This window comes from Balaenoptera physalus, assembly GCF_965194825.1.
Source record: "Balaenoptera physalus genome assembly, chromosome: 15".
NCBI classification, from domain to species: Eukaryota; Metazoa; Chordata; class Mammalia; order Artiodactyla; family Balaenopteridae; genus Balaenoptera; species Balaenoptera physalus.
Window position 1 is genome coordinate 63,570,203 of NC_138894.1, and position 19,677 is coordinate 63,589,879.

Consider the following 19,677-nt stretch of genomic DNA (forward strand, 5'->3'; position numbering starts at 1 on the left):
CGCTCCTGCAGCCCAGAGCTCCCCCCTCCTTCCCCCCAACCACAAGAGCAGTGTCATTCTCACGTTAAAAGTAAACATCTGGCAGCATCGGCAGTGCCCAAGTAAACCAAGAACTAATAGGAGGCGTTTGTAACCACAGTAGGTCCTGGATGGGGGAGGAGGGAGTGGATCTCTATGTAGAAGCCAAGCTGGCTACTTGGGGAGCCTCAACTCATTTGTTTATTGATGGGTGGTTAATTAGTTGATCAATGTACCAGTTCCTAGAAGATCTTGTTGGTGCAGTTTGCCATGGCCCCAGGGCAGCAAGGACATCACATTGACTTTGTGGGGGCCAGATGGTCCATGGTATAGCAGGGTCTGGGAACGATGGTCAGTCCTGGAGCGTCACCTGCCCCTTGCTGCAAGTCCAGGGTCAAATATTCCAGAGAACAGTGGGAAGATCTGTGTGGCAAAGCCAGTGGGGTCACTGCAGGAAAAAGGGCCATTTTCTAGAAGCAAAGTTTGCCTGGGCCCCTTCCTGAGAGAGCAGAAGCAGAGGCCAGCATAAAAGCAGGTAGGATCCCTCTGTGGTCAGTCATGGTGCCAAAGGAGCATCCAGGGATGAGAGAGAGAGGGAGACAGAGAGAGTGGAGATGAAGCAGAAGAGGAGGTTACATCTTGAGGTCAGTCCTCTGAAGCTGGTAACTGGTGTCAGGGCAGCGGTATTGGAAGAAACAGTGATAAACACATTGACTGCTCAAATATGATTGACAACAAGCTGGAAACAGAGTCTGGGCCTGGCTGGTACATCTGACAACTGTGAAGGGCTCAAGGATGAAATTGGGCATATTTGAACAGCATCAAATCCATTCCTCACAGCCACACTAAATGTAAGTGACAGATGGAGACACAAATTAATATTAAAAATGTTGCCAGCTTTTACATTCTGGCAAGAGAAATGCTTCCAACTAGGGACAGAGTCACAAGCCTTCATACTTTGAGTACTAATATCCTTCATCACCCTCATCAAACAGCCGGAAGTGGCGCAGGGTTCACTGGGGAAGAGTCAATAGGAGAACACAGGAGGTTTGGTGGCTGAATACTCAGAAATCAAGCAGTTGGCTGTAACTTCAGAAATGGGTTTCATGCTAGAGGTCACAAACTGGCCGCCAGCTGGCTGAGTCCAGCTTGTAGACATGTTCTGTTTGGCCCACAAATGTCTCTACTTTATTTTTGAATTTGGCTTGGTGGCCAAAATGCACAAATCAAGAGAATCACAGAAAATTCCAGTTCCCTTGAAATACCTATGCACTCAGGCCTAAGTTCTCCAGATGGCGTCAGGCACCACAACTCCCTTCCCTGCTGGACTTACAGTCATTTGTGATTTCAACTCCTGTTTTAAGCCATCAAACACCTTTTATGAATAAGAGATTTAGTGGAGCGGACTTTCCAAAAGTCCAGTTTAAATGGAGGTTATGTAACAAAATGGGAGAGAGATTTTGGTACCACTTTAGGTAAAAAGATTGAGCTTCTCCTTTAATCCGTTGAAACAATGATCTAATTGAAATCACTTTTTATTAATCAAGCAACATAACAACATACAAGAAGAGTATAGAAAATTAAAAAAAAAAAACTAGTTTGTCATCCTTGCAAAATTGTGGTATTCGCAACTATTCACAATAGTTGTGTGTATTCCTTCCAGTATTTTTTCACTGCATTTTTATATAGTCATATGTCTGGGTTTACATCCTGCTTTTCTCGTTTAACACTATAATTTACATGTTTTATCATATTGCTATATAATCCTCACTTTTCCTTATTCTAAATAATGTTGCAAGGAACATCTGTGTGCATTTGAACCTTTCCATTTAAAAAATTTTTTTTTTGGCCACACTGCACAGCACGTGGGATCTTAGTTCCCCGATCAGGGATTGAACCCACACCCCTTGCATTGGAAATGTGGAGTCTTAACCACTGGACCGCCAGGGAAGTCCCGACTTTTCCATATTTTAAATTGTTTGCTGGGAATATATTTTCAGAAGTAGTATGAATGAGTTATATGACTTGCACATGAAAGAGTTAACCTGTAAATTCCTAACCCGAAAGGACCCTGTATAAATTTCTTCATCTCAGCAAATTGTTGGAGAGGCTGTAGGGAAAAAAAGGTCACTTCAGCATATGTGATAGGAGTGTGGGTAATTAAAAAAGAAAAATTCAGCATGTGAAGTCCATTCCAGGAATAGCACTATCTTGAGACCCAAGTCAAATAGTACTAAATGTGCTAAGCAGAGGCCTATGTTTAAAGAAGAAACTCATTTGTTCTTAAGAACTGAAAAATGCTGCATAGTTCAACGATGGAGTCAGACAGCTCCGCATCGCATCAAAGCCTGGTTCAAAAAGATACGGGAGGCCAAGATACAAGACAAGCTGTCTTTCCTGATTAAAGCATCTTGGTGCCCCAAGTACAATAGTCACTTCTTAGAACAATGGCTGCCTTTAAAATTTTTTATTGATGGGAGAAAAAAATGACTAAACAAGACCAGAGCATTTAAAGGTAATCTATGTCCTATAAACACAACCTAAAGAGCGGTGTAAACAAGGTGATATGTCATAAAATGAAATGTGATACAGATAATCTCACAACTATCTCCTGTTCAAGTTCAGATGAATAACAGGGCCTTAAGCCTCCATGCAATGGGAAGCAAAGCATACTGTGTGTTTTATTTTGCCTCGTGTCTTTCCCCAAATAAATAAGATTGATTTTATAGAAGGGCAGGAGAAAATGAGAGCCCTTTCTTGAGACTGACCTCTGTGCTGAAGATCTGAAGGGCACCAAAAGGGCTTCTGGGAAATGGCCCACAAGTTTTGTTCCCCTGCCAGGCCAGTCAGCAGACCTTCTAAGGGCTGGATTATGGAGCACTTGAGAAACTCCTCCTCCTGTGGAAAGGCAGCCTGTCTTTGGTAAGGAGAAATTGTGCCTCTCTAATCTACTAGAGCTCTTTGAAGGGTCAAAGAAGTGTATGGATAAGGGGGGAAACAGGAGACACACTCTATTTACACTTTCAAGAAGCCTCTGACAGGCTCCACACCAAAGCCTGTTGAGTTGCCTTGGGAATGGGGGCGGGCAGGGGGGAATGTCTGGTGACAAAAGGGAACTGACTTTCAGATAAGAAATACAGAGTAAGGATAAGCCTTCCTCTGGATGGAACAGTGTTAACAGTGGGGCTCCTGGTGGGGACTTGATACTCCTGGGGGACCAGGTTAACTAGCCCTTAGTGATTTGAGATGTGACCATCAAGCCCTTTGCTTTCATAAGCCACATGTGGAAATTGATCTCATTGCTCTAGAGTCACAGCTCATATATTGCCCCATTGAATTTGTCCATCTTTGTGACATCTCTAGTGACATTGTGAGTTCCTAAAAGGCAGGGGGTATTCTGATATTTTAGTATTCATTACAGTGACTAGCATTCAAGAAATATTTTGTGGCTTGATCACTAGAGAGACGAGTGAGTGTGCGTTGAAATACACTGGCTTCCCATGACCCGAGCTCTTTTGTGTAGGAAAACACCAACCAAAGGCTGTAAGCTGCGGGGAGATGCAGGAGTCTCTGCATGGCCCAAGATGCTCATCATGGGCAAGGATACGTTGAATAAAATGTTACATGAAAAATAACTCGGGCTTCCCTGGTGGCGCAGTGGTTAAGTATCCGCCTGCCAATGCAGAGGACACGGGTTGGAGCCCTGGTTTGGGAAGATCCCACATGCCGCAGAGCAATGAAGCCCATGCGCCACGACTACTGAGCCTGCGCTCTAGAGCCCGCGAGCCACAACTACTGAAGCCCGCGCATCTAGAGCCCGTGCTTCACAACAAGAGAAGCCACCGCAATGAGAAGCCTGCGCACCACAACGAAGAGTAGCCCCCGCTCACCGCAACTAGAGAAAAGCCCGTGTGCAGCAACGAAGACCCAATGCAGCCAAAAAAACCCCCCAAAAACAAAAAAACACCTCAAATTTCACTTTGTTTTTTATTAGGAATGGCACAGACAGTACACACAAATGTATATATCAGTTTAGAGAAAAGAATATAATCTGTACTTTTGAGGGTGACAGATTCAAAGCTTTCAGTGACAGCCCAAGCAAGGGTTTTGGGTCAACTCTAACCCAGCGCTTCTCAAGCTATGATTCACTATCCCATGCCCCACATCCCCACCCAATACTCTTGTGGACACTTTTCTCCTAAATGCTACCACCCCCGTGGAATTTTAGTAGCTCAGTTATATTGCATGTCTCTTTAGGCATCCATTATGATATCTAAGATTTTTTCATCTCCCAAGAACCAAGTTTTGTCTCCTTGGGGATGATGGCGCCCCTGATGAGAATGTATGCTGTAGAGGACTCCCTGAAGGTTTGGTCCCGTGTGTTCTTTTATCCAAACAGAACAACAAAGAGCTGGATGTCTAAGAATGGAACTGGGAGTAAAAAAAGAAAAGTCTTCTCTTGCCCTTCCTCAAGCCAAACAAAAGCTCAAACAGGAAGTGGGACGGAATGCTAGGTGTATTCCTCTTGCCCCTCCCGATCGGCAATCTCCCTTTCTCCACCCTGCTGTCTTAGAGGCTTGACAGTTACAGACCTCACATCAAGCTCCCTCTGGCTTCAAGGTGGGTTTGGTGATGGAGAGCTCAGCAGGAGATGGAGGGGTGGGGGAAGGGAGGATGGAAAGTGAGGGGAGACTGGCTCCCTCCTCGTGAGGTCATCCTGTCTGGCTGTGTCCTTTGGTCACTTGACTCCTCCTAGGTTCTCCTTCTGGGTTCTGGTAGCAGATCCTACTCCCTTCCCTTGGGTAGAGATGGTAACAGCTCTATTTTCACTAGTTCCAGGTTATAGCGCTATCCCATGGGGTTCCCTTGTACCCACATATTTGTAAATATATCCAATGTTCCTTGTACTCTCCATTTCCTGTTGAGACCCTGAATGATTGACGGAGGCGGGGGGTGTAGGGGTGGGGGAGGTCTGGTTACTGCACCTCAGGAGGAACCTCCTGGAGCTGGAATGAGGCCAGCAGAGGGCAGGCGAGAGGCTGGCGGGGGGTTGGTTAAGACGGGGCAGGAGGAGGAGGACAAGGCATCACTGCCCTAAAAAAGGAAGCTGAAAGGGGCCTTGATCTGGTTTCTGGAATGAGGTGGAAAATGAACTTCTCCCTACATGGTCATCAAGGATCCACTACAGCTTGAGAGGTAATTTTAAGAAATATCGTGGTCCATCTCCTTCACATAGTTGGCACTGATGTAGCTCCTTCTCCACCCAAGGGTGTAGCCCTGGCTTGGATTCACAGAGAGGTGAACAAGGGAAATAAAAGTCCTGCACGACTGACCTCAAAGCGGTGCTGAAAGTAGGTTGGGCTCTTTGGGGACATCCTCACCCTTATGGGATGAGGCCAGAGAAGTGGACCTGGTCTCCTTAAATTGCCCTCTGGGTTCCCCATCAAAGGCAGAGTGTGAGTCTGGGAATCCTTCCCAAGGGAAGAGGCAGGTCTGAGTGGATCATTGATCTTTTGGGTTCGGGGGCACTATGATCCTGGGCGAGACAGTGGGTAGAGGGGAAGGATCACAGGCTTCCGGGGGCGATCACCTAGGCTTGAATCCCAGCTCCTCACCTCTCTGGGCCATCCCCCGTCTCACAGAGCTGCCATGAGGGTTAGACGAGACAGTGCACGTCAAGGCAGCTGGGCCCCTCTTCCTAGCCAATTAAATAGTCTCATGTTCTGAGCCCACCAAGCCTCTTCCCGGCTCTTCCCCTGGGAGCAGGGGGCAACCAAGCCTCACAGGCTCCCGGCTCCAGAAGCCACAGAGTGAAAGTAAGAAGCTTGTTGTCATGGATGGAGGTGGGTGGGCACATTATCTTGAAGCCTCCTAATCCCATTTTCTGCTTTCATGTTAATCCTGTTCCTCCTTCTGTCTGCCACACTCAACTACCAGGGCACCGACCCGGAGAGCTGGGTTCTACCTCCTCCAGGCAATGGCAGCGCTCCCTGGTGTGGGTGCTGGAGGTGGAGTGTCGGGGGACAGTCTGGCTGTGCCTGGGTCCTCCCCAGCTGACCTGGATACTCTTGTAGGCCAGGCCTTGGATGAATGTGGAGGGCTCAGCTCCCTCATAACAATAACAATGACAGTATCAGTATTTCCTAAGCACTGTTTGCTGACCCTGGCTAAGACTTTTATGTATGTAATTTCGTTCAGTTCCCATGACACTTCTGTGAAGCAGGTATCATAAATCTGAAATCTGCAGATTAGGAGATGGAGGCTCAGGGAGTCGTCACGGCCCAGATCACACAGTGAGCAAAGAGAAAGACTGGCCAGAATTCCTCCAGAACCTCGTGGGGGAGTAGTGGCAACACAGGCCCTTTCGTGTTGCTTCCTACTCCTCCAGCCCTGGAAAGGACCCACCTCCCTCCTCTGGTCCTGTCACCCGAGGCTTCAGTTGGGCGAATGCATTTCTTCCATGCACTAGATCTGGGTGTCACTGGCTGCGCAGTGGAGTGGAAAGAACATAGACTTCGGGGCCGGCAGGAATGGGTCCGGCTTCCTCAGGAAGGGAACAAGATGTTCCCAGGAGCTGAACGTTTTCCAGGGACACAGGTGGCTATGTGTAAAGGGCCATCTGGGGGGAGGACGATTCTGCCTCCGGCTTTCACTCTCTACCCCCTTCCTTTCAGGGCACTCCACCACTTCTCCACCCCCAGCCGCAAATGCCCCTTTCTACTTTGCAGCACTGAGCCTGGCCATTTTTTCCCCCCTGATATAGGTTTGGAGGCAAGGCTCACTCCACTGAGGAAGCAGCTGTTTACCATCCCTTTAGCTACCTGTGGGTGAGTCTTTCTAAGAAGGTTTTATGCACTTTGGACCTCCATTGGAGTTTGGCACACACTCAGAGTATGGGCTCCCTGACTCTAACTTAGATTCCTCTTACAGCAATTCTCCCTCCAGAACAGGCTTGGAAGTTAGGGCTGGGTTTGACTGCTCGTTATATCCCTTTGCAGCTGTGACCTGGGCTTCGGTTTTCAGGTCTGTAAAACTGGAGTGATAATCACACCTTGCTGAGGCCAGAGCCTGTGCCTCTCCACGGGCCAGTGAGCCTCTCATCTGGAAGCCCAGAAGGCAGTGGTTGGTTCATCTTCAGCCTTCTCTTTCCTCACTGAGTCACACAGTTCCTGAGCCTCCGGGCCTCTCTGCTGACTGTAACCAGGGTCTTTGTTTCCCTCTGGATGGCACAGACCCCGCAGACCTTCCTGCCCCAGCCCTGTGGAACCCCCTTGGGCCCAGCATGGTGACGTGGTTCTCCTGCCCTCAGAGCTCCACAGACTGGTGGGCAGTTGAACAACAGAGGGCACTGTGAACTCTTAACACTGGCTAGCAAAGGGTAGGCTACCCGTGCGGTAGCGTGTGAATTCAGCTGAGGAAAGAGCTCTGGAGGCTGATGGAAGCCGAGTTCCTCCTTGGAGGGGTGGGGACTGAGAGTGGTGAGCATGGGCAGGACGTGGCTTGGTTGAATCATGGTGTGAGGTTCTGTGGAGGCTCTGACCCTCCCCGCCCTCCACGATCACCAAGCCCAGGTAACCAGAGGCAAGAGGTAGGGCGTGTGGGCTGGGCATGGTGGTGGTAAGGTATAACCTAGAGGGTCCGGGCGGCGTCCACGATGAGGACTCCAGAGCTAACATCGGCACCTCAACCACTCAGAACTACGGGGACGTCCTGTGCATGAGAAATTACACCGACCACCTCTGCTGAGAAAACACTGGGTTCTGAGTTGAACTTTGGTTATTCTTTTTAAAGCCCTCAAAGGCTTGTGCACTTTGAGAATATTCTAGAAGTAGAATGGTGTACAGGGGAGAAGATGTGGGATTTCAAGTTAGAAGACTTGCATCCATGCTGGGGCTCTCTCTGGCCTCAGTATGATCTTGAACTCTTTCACTTTGGGCTTCCATATACTCGGGCCTTTCCCTGTTAGACCCTCCCTCCCAAAACCCAGGAAGAGTGGGCCGGGCTTTCCATTGACTTTTCTGTCTCCCCACTCTCCATATATTTATTTCTTGCTCAAAGAAAGGCTCTGAGAAAGAGAAGTGTGCATTACCACATGGTGGGCAGTGGTGATAATGGCCAGGCCCAACCCTGCACAGAGGCAAAGCTGACCTGACTGGAGGCTGCCCAGGGCACCCTGGCGTGACTGACATCCCACCGTTAGGACACGAGTCCTCTGGGTAAAGGCTTTGTATAGAAGAAGCCAGCGTGTGTTAAAATTTTAACCTCGTTAGTCCCTCCTGTCTTTTGTTAGGACATGGATGTGGAGGGCCAAGGACGGAGACGGGAACCATGGGAGCAGGGCCTGAACGCACACTGTGCCAGCTTCAGTGTTTGCGTGGAGATTTCACTCCTTCATCACACGCTGCCCCCCGCCCCTAAGCAGACATCAAAGACAAAACTGAGGACGAGAAAGGCAGCCCGGGAAAATGCGGCTTGGGAAGAGTCCTTGCCATGAAATGTCATTTTATTAATTGATTTTTTTTTCTTACAAAAATAAACATTTTAATGGACAAGAAGTACAAAAGCTTCTGGATATACAAACTCCAGGAGCGGGGAGAGGCTGCTTCTGGCTGCTTTGCGGCTTTCACTGAAAGCAAATGAGGCAGAAAGGCCCCGGCCCCACCCCCGGCCCGGGTCCTGGCTCAAACTGCTACCCGCTCCTCAACCCCATGACTTGCCTCGTACCTTGTGTGCTCCTCTGTCCCCCGCTCCTGGGCTGGCCGGTGAGCGCCCCTGTCAGGTGCCCAGAGGCGGCCGCCCCAGGTACAGAATCACCCACCTCCCGGAGCATCCCTTCAAGTCTCCGGTCAGGAGCTTGGCTAAGAGAACACTCCGTGACTGATTGTCCCCACGCGGCCCCCGCCGGGCCATGGCACATGCAGCAGCACCAGCCGCAGGGGCCCTGGCTACATTCTCGCGCTACGAACGCAGTGATGGGGCTGCCCACAGAACCGTCCCAGTGAGGGGCAGAGCCCCCCGTGGGGGGGGACCGTCCTGAGCCTCGCTGGCAGCCCAGAGGGTGAGAGGGGCAGTCAGCCCTCCATGATTCCTGCCCTGGAGCCAGCAGTCCCAGACCAAGACTGACTGGTAAACTCACATTTTAACATGTGGCATTATTGCACGTTGTCCTGGTCACCTCGGTCTGTCGGGGATGTCAGCCTTGTCTGCAGGGGTGCCCAGGTGACATGCAGTGCTGCCAGTGCAAGTCACAGGCAAGCCCAGCTGGCAGGGATGGTCAGCTGAGCCCACAGACAGGTCAGCCAGAGGCCCTCACATATGTGGTCTTGCTGGGATCAGGGACCACGTGGCTCCATCCTGTCTTGAAAAAGACTAGTTGCCGACCTGGGGGCAGAGGTAAGAGGTAACAGGACTGGATGATTCTCTCCCTGGAGGCAGGGCCACTCTCCCTTTAACGCAACTGCCCTGAGGACACTTGTCTTCTCACCATCGCTGGCTTCTGACGGGGGACCGCTACCTGTCAATCTCTTCCGGGGAGTCCAGTCACCTCCCTCAGGATGTCCTTTCCCACTGGCTCACCTGTCCAAGTGGTCTGGTTGGTGACCACAAAGGCCTGGCACTGGGCGTGGCTCTCACAGATGTCCACAGCCTCGGCCAGGTTGAACACTGAGAGGAGGCAGCTTCCGTGGTGGTAGGATGGCCAGCAGCGGTAGTCTTCCTGGGGGATGGTACTGCCTGGGAGGTGCTGGTACTCTGTGGGTTGGGGATGGAGCTCAGATGAGAACTCTCTGTGCCCAGGGGTAAGGGCTGGGGCCGCTTTCTTTAAAGGGCTGTGAGCCACATTTCCTAGGTGAGGGCTGAAATCCAGCCCAGTCCTCCTAGCATGGAGATGAAGGCAGCTCTACCACTGTGAAATTGGGATGACCACTCAGGAAAGGCAAAGCTCAGGTTTACTTTTTGGGAGACACACGTCTCCCAAATATAAGGGCACACAACTGGTTCAGGCTACACATGACGGCAGGCACAGGCATGGGATAAGTGCACACACAGAGCCATTGGCTGACCAGGAAGGTTGCTGAGCTCAGAACATTTTAGACATTTAAAGCCAGGCTTCTCAAACTTCAATGTGCATGTGAAATCTCCAGGGAATCTTGTTAAAATGCAGATTCTGATTCAGAAGGTCTGGGGTGGGGCTTGGGAACTGGCATTTCCAACCAACTTCTGGTGCTGTTGGTCGGCAGACAACGCTTTGAGTGGCAAAGAGTTTAGAGCTGCCCTTTGGTCCCATTTCCTCCTGGCCTTGGGGAGAGAGGCTAGGCCAGTTCCTCGGACAGGGGGTCAGTCATGGAGTTTTTGAAGTTCAGAGGCATGCAAATGAATGTAAAACACAAAAAATTACCATTTGGGAATCCACAACTTGAGTATTTGGGGCAGAGGCTGGAGGAAGAATGTGAAATCTCCCCATTTCACAGAAAGAGCCCCCAGAGGCTCTGAAATCTCCTCAATCCAGAAGCTGCTTAGCCGCAGGCCTCCTGTTCACCCGAGTCTTTCCCGCTGCCTGGGGAGCCCCAGCTCTGGACTGATAATGCAGAAGCCCTGGGCCTCTGGCCACCCCGCCCTCCTGCCTCCTTCTTCTACCAGGGACTAGACCAAAGTCCAGGGCTGGCTGTGATTTATAGCCCCATAAACAGCGTCCTCAGGGACAGAGCCAGCCATTGTTCACCTCGTTAAACTTTATTTACAGGGCTAACGAGGGCTCCCCTACCCTTAAGACTGGCCAGAGCTCCTTGAATACAGAGGCTGCCCATCCCTCGCCCCCCTGCCAACCATGCTAAACCCCAGGGCCTCAGCGGGAGAGACCACAGCCCACAAGCCATGGCTAGAATTCTCTCTCTGCCCTGGAGCTTCTTAACTGGTTTCAGTGTGGAGCCCTTCTCCACCTCCAGCCACCCTCCCAGCCCCAGAAGGGCGAGGAAGGAAAGAGTAGCAAACATATATTGTGTTCAAGCTGTGTAACAGGAAACGAGTTAACTGCTCTCACACATTTCACCTGCCATTTAATCCCCGTAAGAATTCTGAGGCAGGTAATACTGAACCCAATTCATTGATGAGGAAAGTGAGGCTCAAGGTGTCAGTTAACTTGCTCAGAGTCACGCAGTCAGTACATCGTGGGGTTTGCAGCCATCCAGAGAAGGGGTGTCAGTGCCCACCCCCCAGTTCAAGGCAGAATTGTAGTTGTTCTAGCTCAGTCGAAGTGAAAGCTAAACAGCGGTCTCTGCAACACTCCGCGTGAGTCTCAGAGGGAGGATAAGCCACTTCCCCGATTAGGGGAATCACCCACCCTCGCACCTGCTCCCCACCTCCCCAGCCCCTGGATCCTTGCCGGGGCCACTCACCGGCTCTGCCGGCCTCCGTGGAGTTCTGCAGATACTGCCCGCTCCGGTACAGGTGCAGCACCTTCTCCAGCTGGGCCAGGGTCTCGTCCACCCCCCAGGTGAGCTCTCCTGCAGAGTGCACGGTGCTGTAAGAGGGTACCTGGGCTCCTACTTCTCCCTGAGGTAGGCAGCCAGCTGCCTTTCCCCGCTCCCTCTGAAGCCTGGGCCCCGATGACCGGAGGACTGGGGACTGGGTTTGCCACAGAATGCCACTTTGGGAAATGATGTTTCTGGACCATGTGCTGCCCTGGGTCATTCTTATGCCCATGCTTGCTGGGGGTGGGAGAGGGTGACGGGAGGCAGATGGGCTCTGGAGAGCTCACCTGTGGCGTTGACAATGCTGTCCAAGAGAGGCCGCAGTGAGGGTGGGGCACTATGGGGCAGGAGGTATGTGAAGAAAAACCTGGGGCAGAGAGAAATCAGGGGCTTAGTCGTTCAGCCTTTGGGGACATATCCTTCTTCTACCCCACCTTGGGACAGAACCCCCATCTGGCCAGGGAGCCTGCTCTGTCAGGCTAACCAACTAGGCCTATAACCCCTAGAGCGTGCCAAGGAGTCTCTTCAGACTCAGGCTTGGGGTCTGGGCACACGCTAAGGCCACAGGTAACTTCATACCAAACTGAAATCTGAGGTCTGTTTTCCCCACCCGTCCCAGGGACCTTCCCACCCCTCAGCCCCGCATTATCCCCCGGCTGACCCGTGTCAGAGCTGCCCCATGGCTTGGCCCTATGAGGAGCTTCCAGAGGTGAAGGGCCAGGGGAGGAAGGGGCAGGGCCTGTCCCACCAGCCCTAGGCTCTGAGTCTGACACTATTTTAAGAAGCCTCCAGCTGCCACCCCCCAACCCAGATTCTCCTTGGAGCTGACTATTTTTAGCCTCATGGTCAGGAGCCTGAATGTTCCCTTCTTGAAGGGGTGGAAGCCTTCCCCCGCCCCTGCTACTCCGCTGGTCACGGCTGCGTCTCCCAGCCTGGCTGGCCTCCTGGACCCCGTGCTGGCTCCCTCCCTGCCCCCCGCCGCACCCCCCGACCCCACCCCCGGCTCAGGCTCCCTCGCCGCCGGCCTTCCTGAGTGGGGATGGAGGTCACCTGTAGGCATTGTAGAGGTTGCGTTTCTCATTCATGGCCTCGCACCAGCCCTGGGCTGAGCAGGGCAGGGTGAAGTTCCTGGCCGGGAACTCGAGTGTGCAGTCAGCGCTGCCTGTGCACGGTGTCTCCTCCACGCGGGCGTCATCCAGATCTGTCACCTTCAGTTCCCCATCCACCAGCACGAACTGTCGGGGGCGGAAGTCCAGCAGAGTGACCGAGCCCAGCGGGGAGTGGGCCAGGTGGTGGAGGAGGCGGCCCAGGCTCAGGCAGATCTGAGGGGCAAACACCAGGCTGCTCACGGCTTCTCTCCTGGGAGGGCGCCTGGGGGCTCCCCGCTTTGGTGCTCTGGACTGAGCTTGGGGGTTTGCCTTTCTCTTCAAGGCTCTGGAGCTCACTAAGGACTGAGGCCTGGGGCCTTACTGAGCAAGCCAGTGATTTTCTGTTACTCCCGGTGGGCCTGACCCTGAGGCCAACATGGAATAAGTGGGAAATGGGCAGAGGGAAGTCTGGGCATACTGCATATCCTCCCTGAAGTTGCATCTTCGGTGTGGCTTCTGTCCAGTGTATGCAAATAGAGGGAGGGTCAAGATGCCCTGAAGCTCTTTTCTAGTCCTAGGACACTGGCCCTCCTGCAGCCAGGCTGAGAGTATGTGTGAGTGTGTGTGTGTGAGTGTGTGTGTGAGGGCAGCAGGAGCACAGAAACCTCAGGATCCTCTCTGCCTCGTTTCTTTTTTTAACCCTTTGGCCGATGGCCGAGTCAGCTTTGCTCCATCCTTCCCTCCCTCTCCCTCAACTGAGGAGGAGTTGAAGCTGCTCCGGAGGGCTGGCCTGCTAAGGGAGAACCATCCCAGCAAGGAGCCCAGGGCCCTGGTCCTCTTCCCCGCTCACTCGGAAGCGATCCTCCCAGGAAGTCTGCAGCAGCTGGATCATTTCCACAGGGGCGCCCAGCTCCGTGATGGTGGTCAGGGTGTCCGGGATGTCCTCGCTGTCCTGGTAGCAGTAGCCATAGAGCTGGAAGAGGCCCAGGCGGGTCATGAGGTCACAGGATGGGGGTGGGGACAAGGAGGGGCTGGGTTTTCACATGCCCCCCACCCTCCCATCCCTAGGTCTTTGCTTCAGCTCGGGCCAGAAGAGAATAGCAACGTTGCCTGGGAAGCCTGCCCTCTGTCCCAGCAGCCAGAGTTCCTACTGATTCCATCAGCGCCTTACCTCTGGCCACTCAGGTAAATGGGCAGGTCTGGCCACCTTGTGTTAACCATGTGCCAGGCACTGTGTTAAATGTTTTACAAGCAAAACTCAATTCTTAGAATAACCTTAAAAGGGCATAGTAGGTAACTATTAGTATCTCCAATTCACATGTGAGGAAACCAACTCAGAGAGGTTAAGTTACCTCCCCAAGGCCACACAGCTAAGAATTGCAGGATCTAGGATTCAAATTTATGTTACTCTGATTCCACAGCCTTGTTCTTTCCACGAGTACCATTTGCTAATCGCCCAGCCAACAAATGGATATTATACCTCCTCCCCTGCTCTAATCCTTGTCTTTGCTTCATCATTTTCACTTTCTGGCACCTTCATTTTTCCTCTGCTCTGGTCTTTCTGGAGGAAAAGCAATCTCCCTTGGGATTGGTAACAAGTGTGGATCAGAACAAAAAGTATCCACGGGGCATATCATTGGGTGTTCTTTGCACAGCTGGTGGGCGGGGTGGGTGGGGTCACCCGTATCAACTGGGGTAGTAGTAAGGGTGGTTCCTGGGGAAGGTCAGTTCTTTGAGGGCACGGTCACAAGGGCCGGCCCGCTCCATATGATCTGGGGGAGGGGCTTTGTACGGCTCGGCTGGCCAGGGGCTTCTGGGAAGCACAGCCTGACTTTGTCACTGACACCTAAACCAGCATCCACAGAGATCTCTGCTTCTCCCAGTCTCTCCCACCATGCTGCACATCAGCTAGGGATCAGACGGTGCTCAAAACAACCAGTACCCTGTAGGGAGCAGGAACACAAAGGCCGAGTTGTCTGGGCCAGAGTGGGAAGAGGGGAGAGCTGCACAATGGGGGGTGCCAGTGGGGTGAGGCAGCGGGGGAGCCAAGCCCCTGGGCTAGATGTCCCTGCACACTGTCACCCTTCACACCCTTCCCAGCTCCACTCCAAGCCCTTATAGGCTCCCTTCCATCCCAGGAGTGCCCTTGCAGCTCCCCGTCCCTGGAGCCAGCTGCCTCAGTCCTGCTGGCACGAGGGAAGGCATGTCTCAGTGTCGCCGTCAGATCACTAGGGTTGCAGCTTGGGGGGTCAGGGGGAAATCCCCGGTGCCCTCTTCTTCCCTCTCTCTCTACCCTCCCCACCCCACATCAGCCCAGGGAGACCCCAGACCCCAGTGGGGCAGAGGTAGGGGTGAGGTAAAAGGAGCAGCCCTGGAGCCTGGTTCTCATTTTCTTGCCCAGAGTCTGAGCCTTTGTGGGAAACTTCTGAAGGTTATTAAACACCCGGAGGTCGTTAAATGCGCTGTTAACGAGGTATTAATCAACACCCCTCAGGAAAAAATAAAAAGACACCATTAACCCCCCCCCAGGAAGCGTGAGGCTGAGCATTTCAGTCGCATCTTTTGTTCCTTTGGGAGAAGAAATATACTCTAGCAGGGCCAGAATCAGGGCCCAAGCAGGCCTGGGGCCCCATCTGAGGCCTGAGGCCCTGGGAAGGACAGAGATGCAGGGGAGGGAAGACCCTGGTGCCCTTTGACCCTGGGCTATAGAGGCATCTATCACGTGAGGGAGTGTGGTGTGTGTGTGTGTGAGGTGGGTTGGGGAGGGGTCACAGAGATGGATGGAGAGATCTCGCCCAGGCAGTCCCCAGACTGAGCAAGCTCTGGGAAGGGCCCGGTGGGACACGCTATCCTGGCGCTTTTCTATTAGAACCAGCACCAACTTCAGGGCTGCCAGAGAGGCGGGGGGGGGGGGGGTGCCTCGGGGAGCGGGAAACACTCTCTGGCTCCTCCCCGGTTCAGCAAACAGTCCAACAGTTTTGAAATTTTAAACGATTAAGAGGTATTAAAACAACATTATTTCTAGTTCCCTGCACACCAGAACTGGAGCCTCCTGAGCAGGAAGACCCCCAGGCAGGCTTACCTGGAGCAGAGGTGGCATTGCTGAAGAAGCCAGAGGGATACTGGCCTGGGGGTTGGGGGAAGAACGTAGGAGACCCAACACCAAAGCAGTCCCTAAATTCACACTCAGGTACGTCTACCTCCCCGTAATGGTAGCTTTTCACCTCTCCCCTGACAGAAAGGACCTGGCACCCTCTCCGTCTTGTAACACTTCTGTCCTAGGGCAACTAACCCCAGTCTCTGACCCTGTAAGAGTAACGCAGACAACCCAGTCTCGGTCTAGAGCGGGAATGAGTGAAAGCGATTCAGTTGTAATTTTTTTTCCTTTGGCACCTTCAGCATTGGGCTGGGGGCCTGACATATGCGTGAGGGTGGTTAGCTGGACGTTCATCTTGAAGTCTGGGTGGGGTAAGAGAGGGCGGGAGGCGTTCCTTAAGAGACAGGAAAGCGCATCAGGCCTCAAATCCCTCGTAAGGGAGGGGGGTGGGGTCTTGAGTCAATTAACTAACACTTAATATCCTGCTAAGACACTCAAGACCTTCTCCACTGCCTCAGAATCTGGCCAACACCCCAGGTTTCCAAAAGGTTCCCAGGAGCTCCTGGGGAGCAAAGAGAACAAGATCCTCCCAGTTAGACTGGCCACGTGACCAACTGCTCACTCCCTGTAGCTCCAGTGTCAGCCGTGCAACAGTTGGCTGACACTGGAGCGTAACCACCCATAACTGTTGGCTCTGCCTGACCTTCTGCAACCAGTTCAGGGCCCAGGACCCAGTCAACGAGTGTCTGACCAGGGCTGGAGTAGCCTGGGGAGACTGGGAGCCAGCAGTAGTATAAACAGCTCTCTGGCTTCTCTCTCCTATTCTGCCATGCCCACCCAGATCTGGGGGTCCATCTCACTCCTGAGGAAAGGAGGGAGGGATTCCTGGGTTTCTGACCAGTTCTGCTGGGTGCAGAAAGGTTAATTTGACTGGGCTAGGAGGTGGAAGGTGCGGGCAACGTTCCTCAGCTGGGGAGTCTGAACAAACCCTACGTTCACCGGGCCAAAAGCAGTCAGGGATTCCCCTCTCAGTCCGCTCAGACATGTGCTAAGGGAACGGTTCATCTAATCCTAGGGCTGACTCAAGGACCGAGGAGAGCTGGGGGAGAGGAGGAAGTGGGTGTGTTAGGGCAGTGCTGGGACTGTGAGAGGCCCACTCTCTTAGTCTAGCCTGGAGGGGACAAGGTGGGGTCTCATCTTTCCCCTCTGCCCCCCAGTGAAGGGGAGAGACACAGTCCCATTTAGTAGGAACCTGGGCATCTGGTCTTCTCAATCTTCTAGCCTCTTGGCCACATTTGCTCAGATAATGTGACATGCAGGCCCCTCAGGTCCTCAGCCTGTCCCCTGAGCATTGAGCTAGGACCCCGAGACTTCCTCAATACTTCCAAAGCCTACTTTGAGGCCCAGGGTCTCTTCTGGGAAGGGCCATGCATTTTCTGGCCTACTATCCAATCCCCTCCAGTCCTCTCAGCAGCTTCTGGGTGGGGTACGGGATATTCTCTGGGAATCAAGCCTGGTCTTTTTCTAGCTCTTCCCAACCTCATTGCAAGTCCCACCCCAACTTCAAAGCCAGACAAGTCACTCTCTGGAAGTTGAGAGAAGTGGGGTTCAGATTCCATCAAGAAAGGGGACCCTACCATTGCAGTTGGGACCCTGACTCAGGGATGACCTCTGCTCATTGTTTTGGCTGGGGTCCCTTCCCTGGTGCTCAACACCCCAGCTCCAGCCAGAGGCAGGGTCCTCAGCCCGAACGGACCTCCACCCCTACCCCGAGTTTGAGGACCCTCTCTCCTGTCTTCAAGAGATACGGTTTGCAAGCTGAGAAACCCGGGAGTCTCTCCGTAACGGGACGCCCACCCAGGCAGGGTGGTGTAATGGGAAGCTGCCATGGTCCGGGTTCTGCCCCTAGCTTAACCTGGGCAGTCATCGGGGCTGCGCTTCTTTATCTGTAAGACCAAGGGTTCTCTTCCAGCCTGAGTGGTCGGGCACGGGCACGTCCAGCCAGCACCCTTATCCCTGCACCCGCACCCTCGTACCTGCAGCACGTTGGGGTGCCGCAGCCGCTCCAGCAGCACCATCTCCTTGAGCAGCTTGTGGGCCGCCAGCCGATAGCAGCCCCTCCGCGCCCCGAACTCGCGCACACAGCTGCCCAGATCGTGGCCGCTGAAGTCCACCGCCTTGAGCGCCACCGCGACGCCGCCGGGCAGGCGGACCCGGTACACGGCCTTGGTGTAGCCGGAGCCCACGTACTGTGCGCCGGACACGTTACGGAGCGCGGCGCAGCCCAGGCGCGGGCCCGGGCCGGAGGATCCCGGGCCGGGGGAGCCCGGGCCAGGAGCCGGGGGCCAGCCCGGAGCGCCGTCGGGCAGGGGCCGGGCCCGCGGGGGGCGGGGACGCTGCAGGCCCGGGCCGCCCGGAGCTAGGTCCATCAGGCGCCGCCGCTCCGGCCGGCCGGCCCCGGGACCGGGGCCCCCGCGGGAATAGCGCTGCACCTCCTCGTAGCGCGCTCGGATCTGCCGGGCCAGCTCCCCGCGGCCCCCGCGACGGCCCGGGCCCGGGTCTGGCGAGGGCCCGGGGGACTGGCCTGGCCGCGGAGGCTCCGAGCCCGGTGCGAAGAGCACGTTGAGGACCGAGCCCAGCAGGAAGGAGGCGCAGAAACCCGCGGCCACCGCCGCCCGCCGGCGCCGCATCGCTCCCCTCCCCCCGGCCGGCCGGCCCCGCGCGGCTCCCCGGCCGCGGCCCCGGGAGGCTCAGGCTCCGAAGCGGCTACGCTCTGCGCCCAGCGGGTCCCCTGCCCAGCCCGCGCGCATGGCCCCGGCGGCCCCGACCCCGGCCCCTCGCGGGCTGCACATCGGCCTGACACTTGCCTCCCTCCCGCCCTGCCCCCGCCGCTTATAAGGCCCGGAGCCGCCCCCGCCCCCGCCCCCTCCGCCTCCGCCTCCCAGCTCCCGGCCGGAGCCCGTCCTCGGCGCCGCCCCCTTCGGCTGCCCGGCCCGGCCTTCCCCGCTGACTGACAGCGGGACCTCCTCCCGCGGCCGTCCGGGCCTGGGAAGCGGCGCGGAGGCGGCTCCGGCCCTGCCCAGCCCGCGGCCCCCGAGCTCGGGCCGACGAGAAAGGGAGGGGCGGCAGCGGCCCCGGGACGCGCGGGGGCTCGGGCCCAGCGCAAGGGCGGATAATGGGGTCGGGGCGGCCGGATAACGGGACCGGGAGGCGGCTAACGGAGCCGGCCGGGCAGGGTGGGGGAGAAGATGAAGGGGCGAGGCCAGCGGGTAACGGGTTCTGGAGGGGACGAGCAGCTGGGTCCGGGGTGCTGAGCATCCGCGTGGTCCCAGAGCGCCCTCCCGGGGACTCGGGGCCTTGGGGCGGGCTGGGCGCAGGGAAGGAGCGTGGGTCCCGCCTCCCGCGAGTGGGACTGCGGGTGGCGGCTCCTGGCTCAGTCCCGGATTCGCGGGCGGGGGATGGGGAGGCGGCGCTGAGGGGCTGGCACCTGCGAGCGCGGGTGGGACGGGAACTCTGGGATCAGAAGAAAAATCTTGAGGTTTTCGGAGATGCCCTCTTCAACCTCCTCTACCAAGTTTTCTGATTTTCTTTGTCCCCGAAGCCCCAGATGGAACCCCTGCCCCGGGATCCCCGCAGTCAGACGCGGTTAGCAGCGGATCACGAACCATATTCGTGCTAGTAATTTGTACAAAGAGTGCCTTTGTACCCACGGACGTGCGTGGTCCAGATTGTCTCTGGAAGTGTGTGCATTAGTGTGTCTGAAGGGGCCACTGTGTCCGAGGAAGGGAGTGTATACCGCGTGTGTAAGTAGGTGCTGACTCCACCAGAACTTCTGGCCCCTCCTCCTCCCTCCCTGATTGCATCATTAGTGCTAATTGAGGAGCTTTCACACGCCAGTGCATTAGTTGTTTGGAGTGAGCTCCCCCCTCCTGGGAGAGATAAGCCGCTGCCCCTCCCCCTCCCAGCCCTCCACTTCCCCACCGCCCAGGAACTGCCCACCTAGATC

General features: G+C 54.9%; 1 protein-coding gene across 3 annotated transcripts; it reads right to left on the reverse strand.

The window, feature by feature from the left end:
- Positions 1 to 8,481: 8,481 nt before the first annotated feature.
- PKDCC (protein kinase domain containing, cytoplasmic) lies at positions 8,482 to 18,550 on the reverse strand. 3 transcript variants are annotated; one of them, XM_082427803.1, is made up of 7 exons: positions 17,708 to 18,550; positions 13,425 to 13,547; positions 12,537 to 12,721; positions 11,774 to 11,853; positions 11,412 to 11,519; positions 9,595 to 9,768; positions 8,482 to 9,399 (listed from the first exon to the last, which is right to left on the reverse strand). In XM_082427803.1, exons 1-7 carry the CDS (start codon positions 18,359 to 18,361, stop codon positions 9,314 to 9,316), a joined length of 1,410 nt encoding a protein of 469 aa, XP_082283929.1. In that variant the 5' UTR covers positions 18,362 to 18,550; the 3' UTR covers positions 8,482 to 9,313. The 3 variants fall into 3 exon arrangements, with proteins under 3 accessions (XP_082283929.1, XP_082283928.1, XP_082283927.1); XM_082427802.1 differs by having other exon boundaries at positions 11,412 to 11,536; positions 12,537 to 12,808; XM_082427801.1 differs by having other exon boundaries at positions 12,537 to 12,808; positions 17,708 to 18,549.
- Between the last annotated feature and the right edge of the window lie 1,127 nt (positions 18,551 to 19,677).

Bases quoted from the DNA above. Each gene is read 5' to 3' on its own strand.
- PKDCC (XM_082427801.1), bottom strand. From the start codon at position 18,361: ATGCGGCGCCGGCGGGCGGCGGTGGCCGCGGGTTTCTGCGCCTCCTTC. The intron at 13,548-17,707 runs GTACGAGGGTGC...GGCCTCTTCCAG, and splicing joins GGCACCCCAACGTGCTGCAG to CTCTATGGCTACTGCTACCA. The intron at 9,769-11,411 runs GTGAGTGGCCCC...CCCAACCCACAG, and splicing joins CACGGAGGCCGGCAGAGCCG to AGTACCAGCACCTCCCAGGC.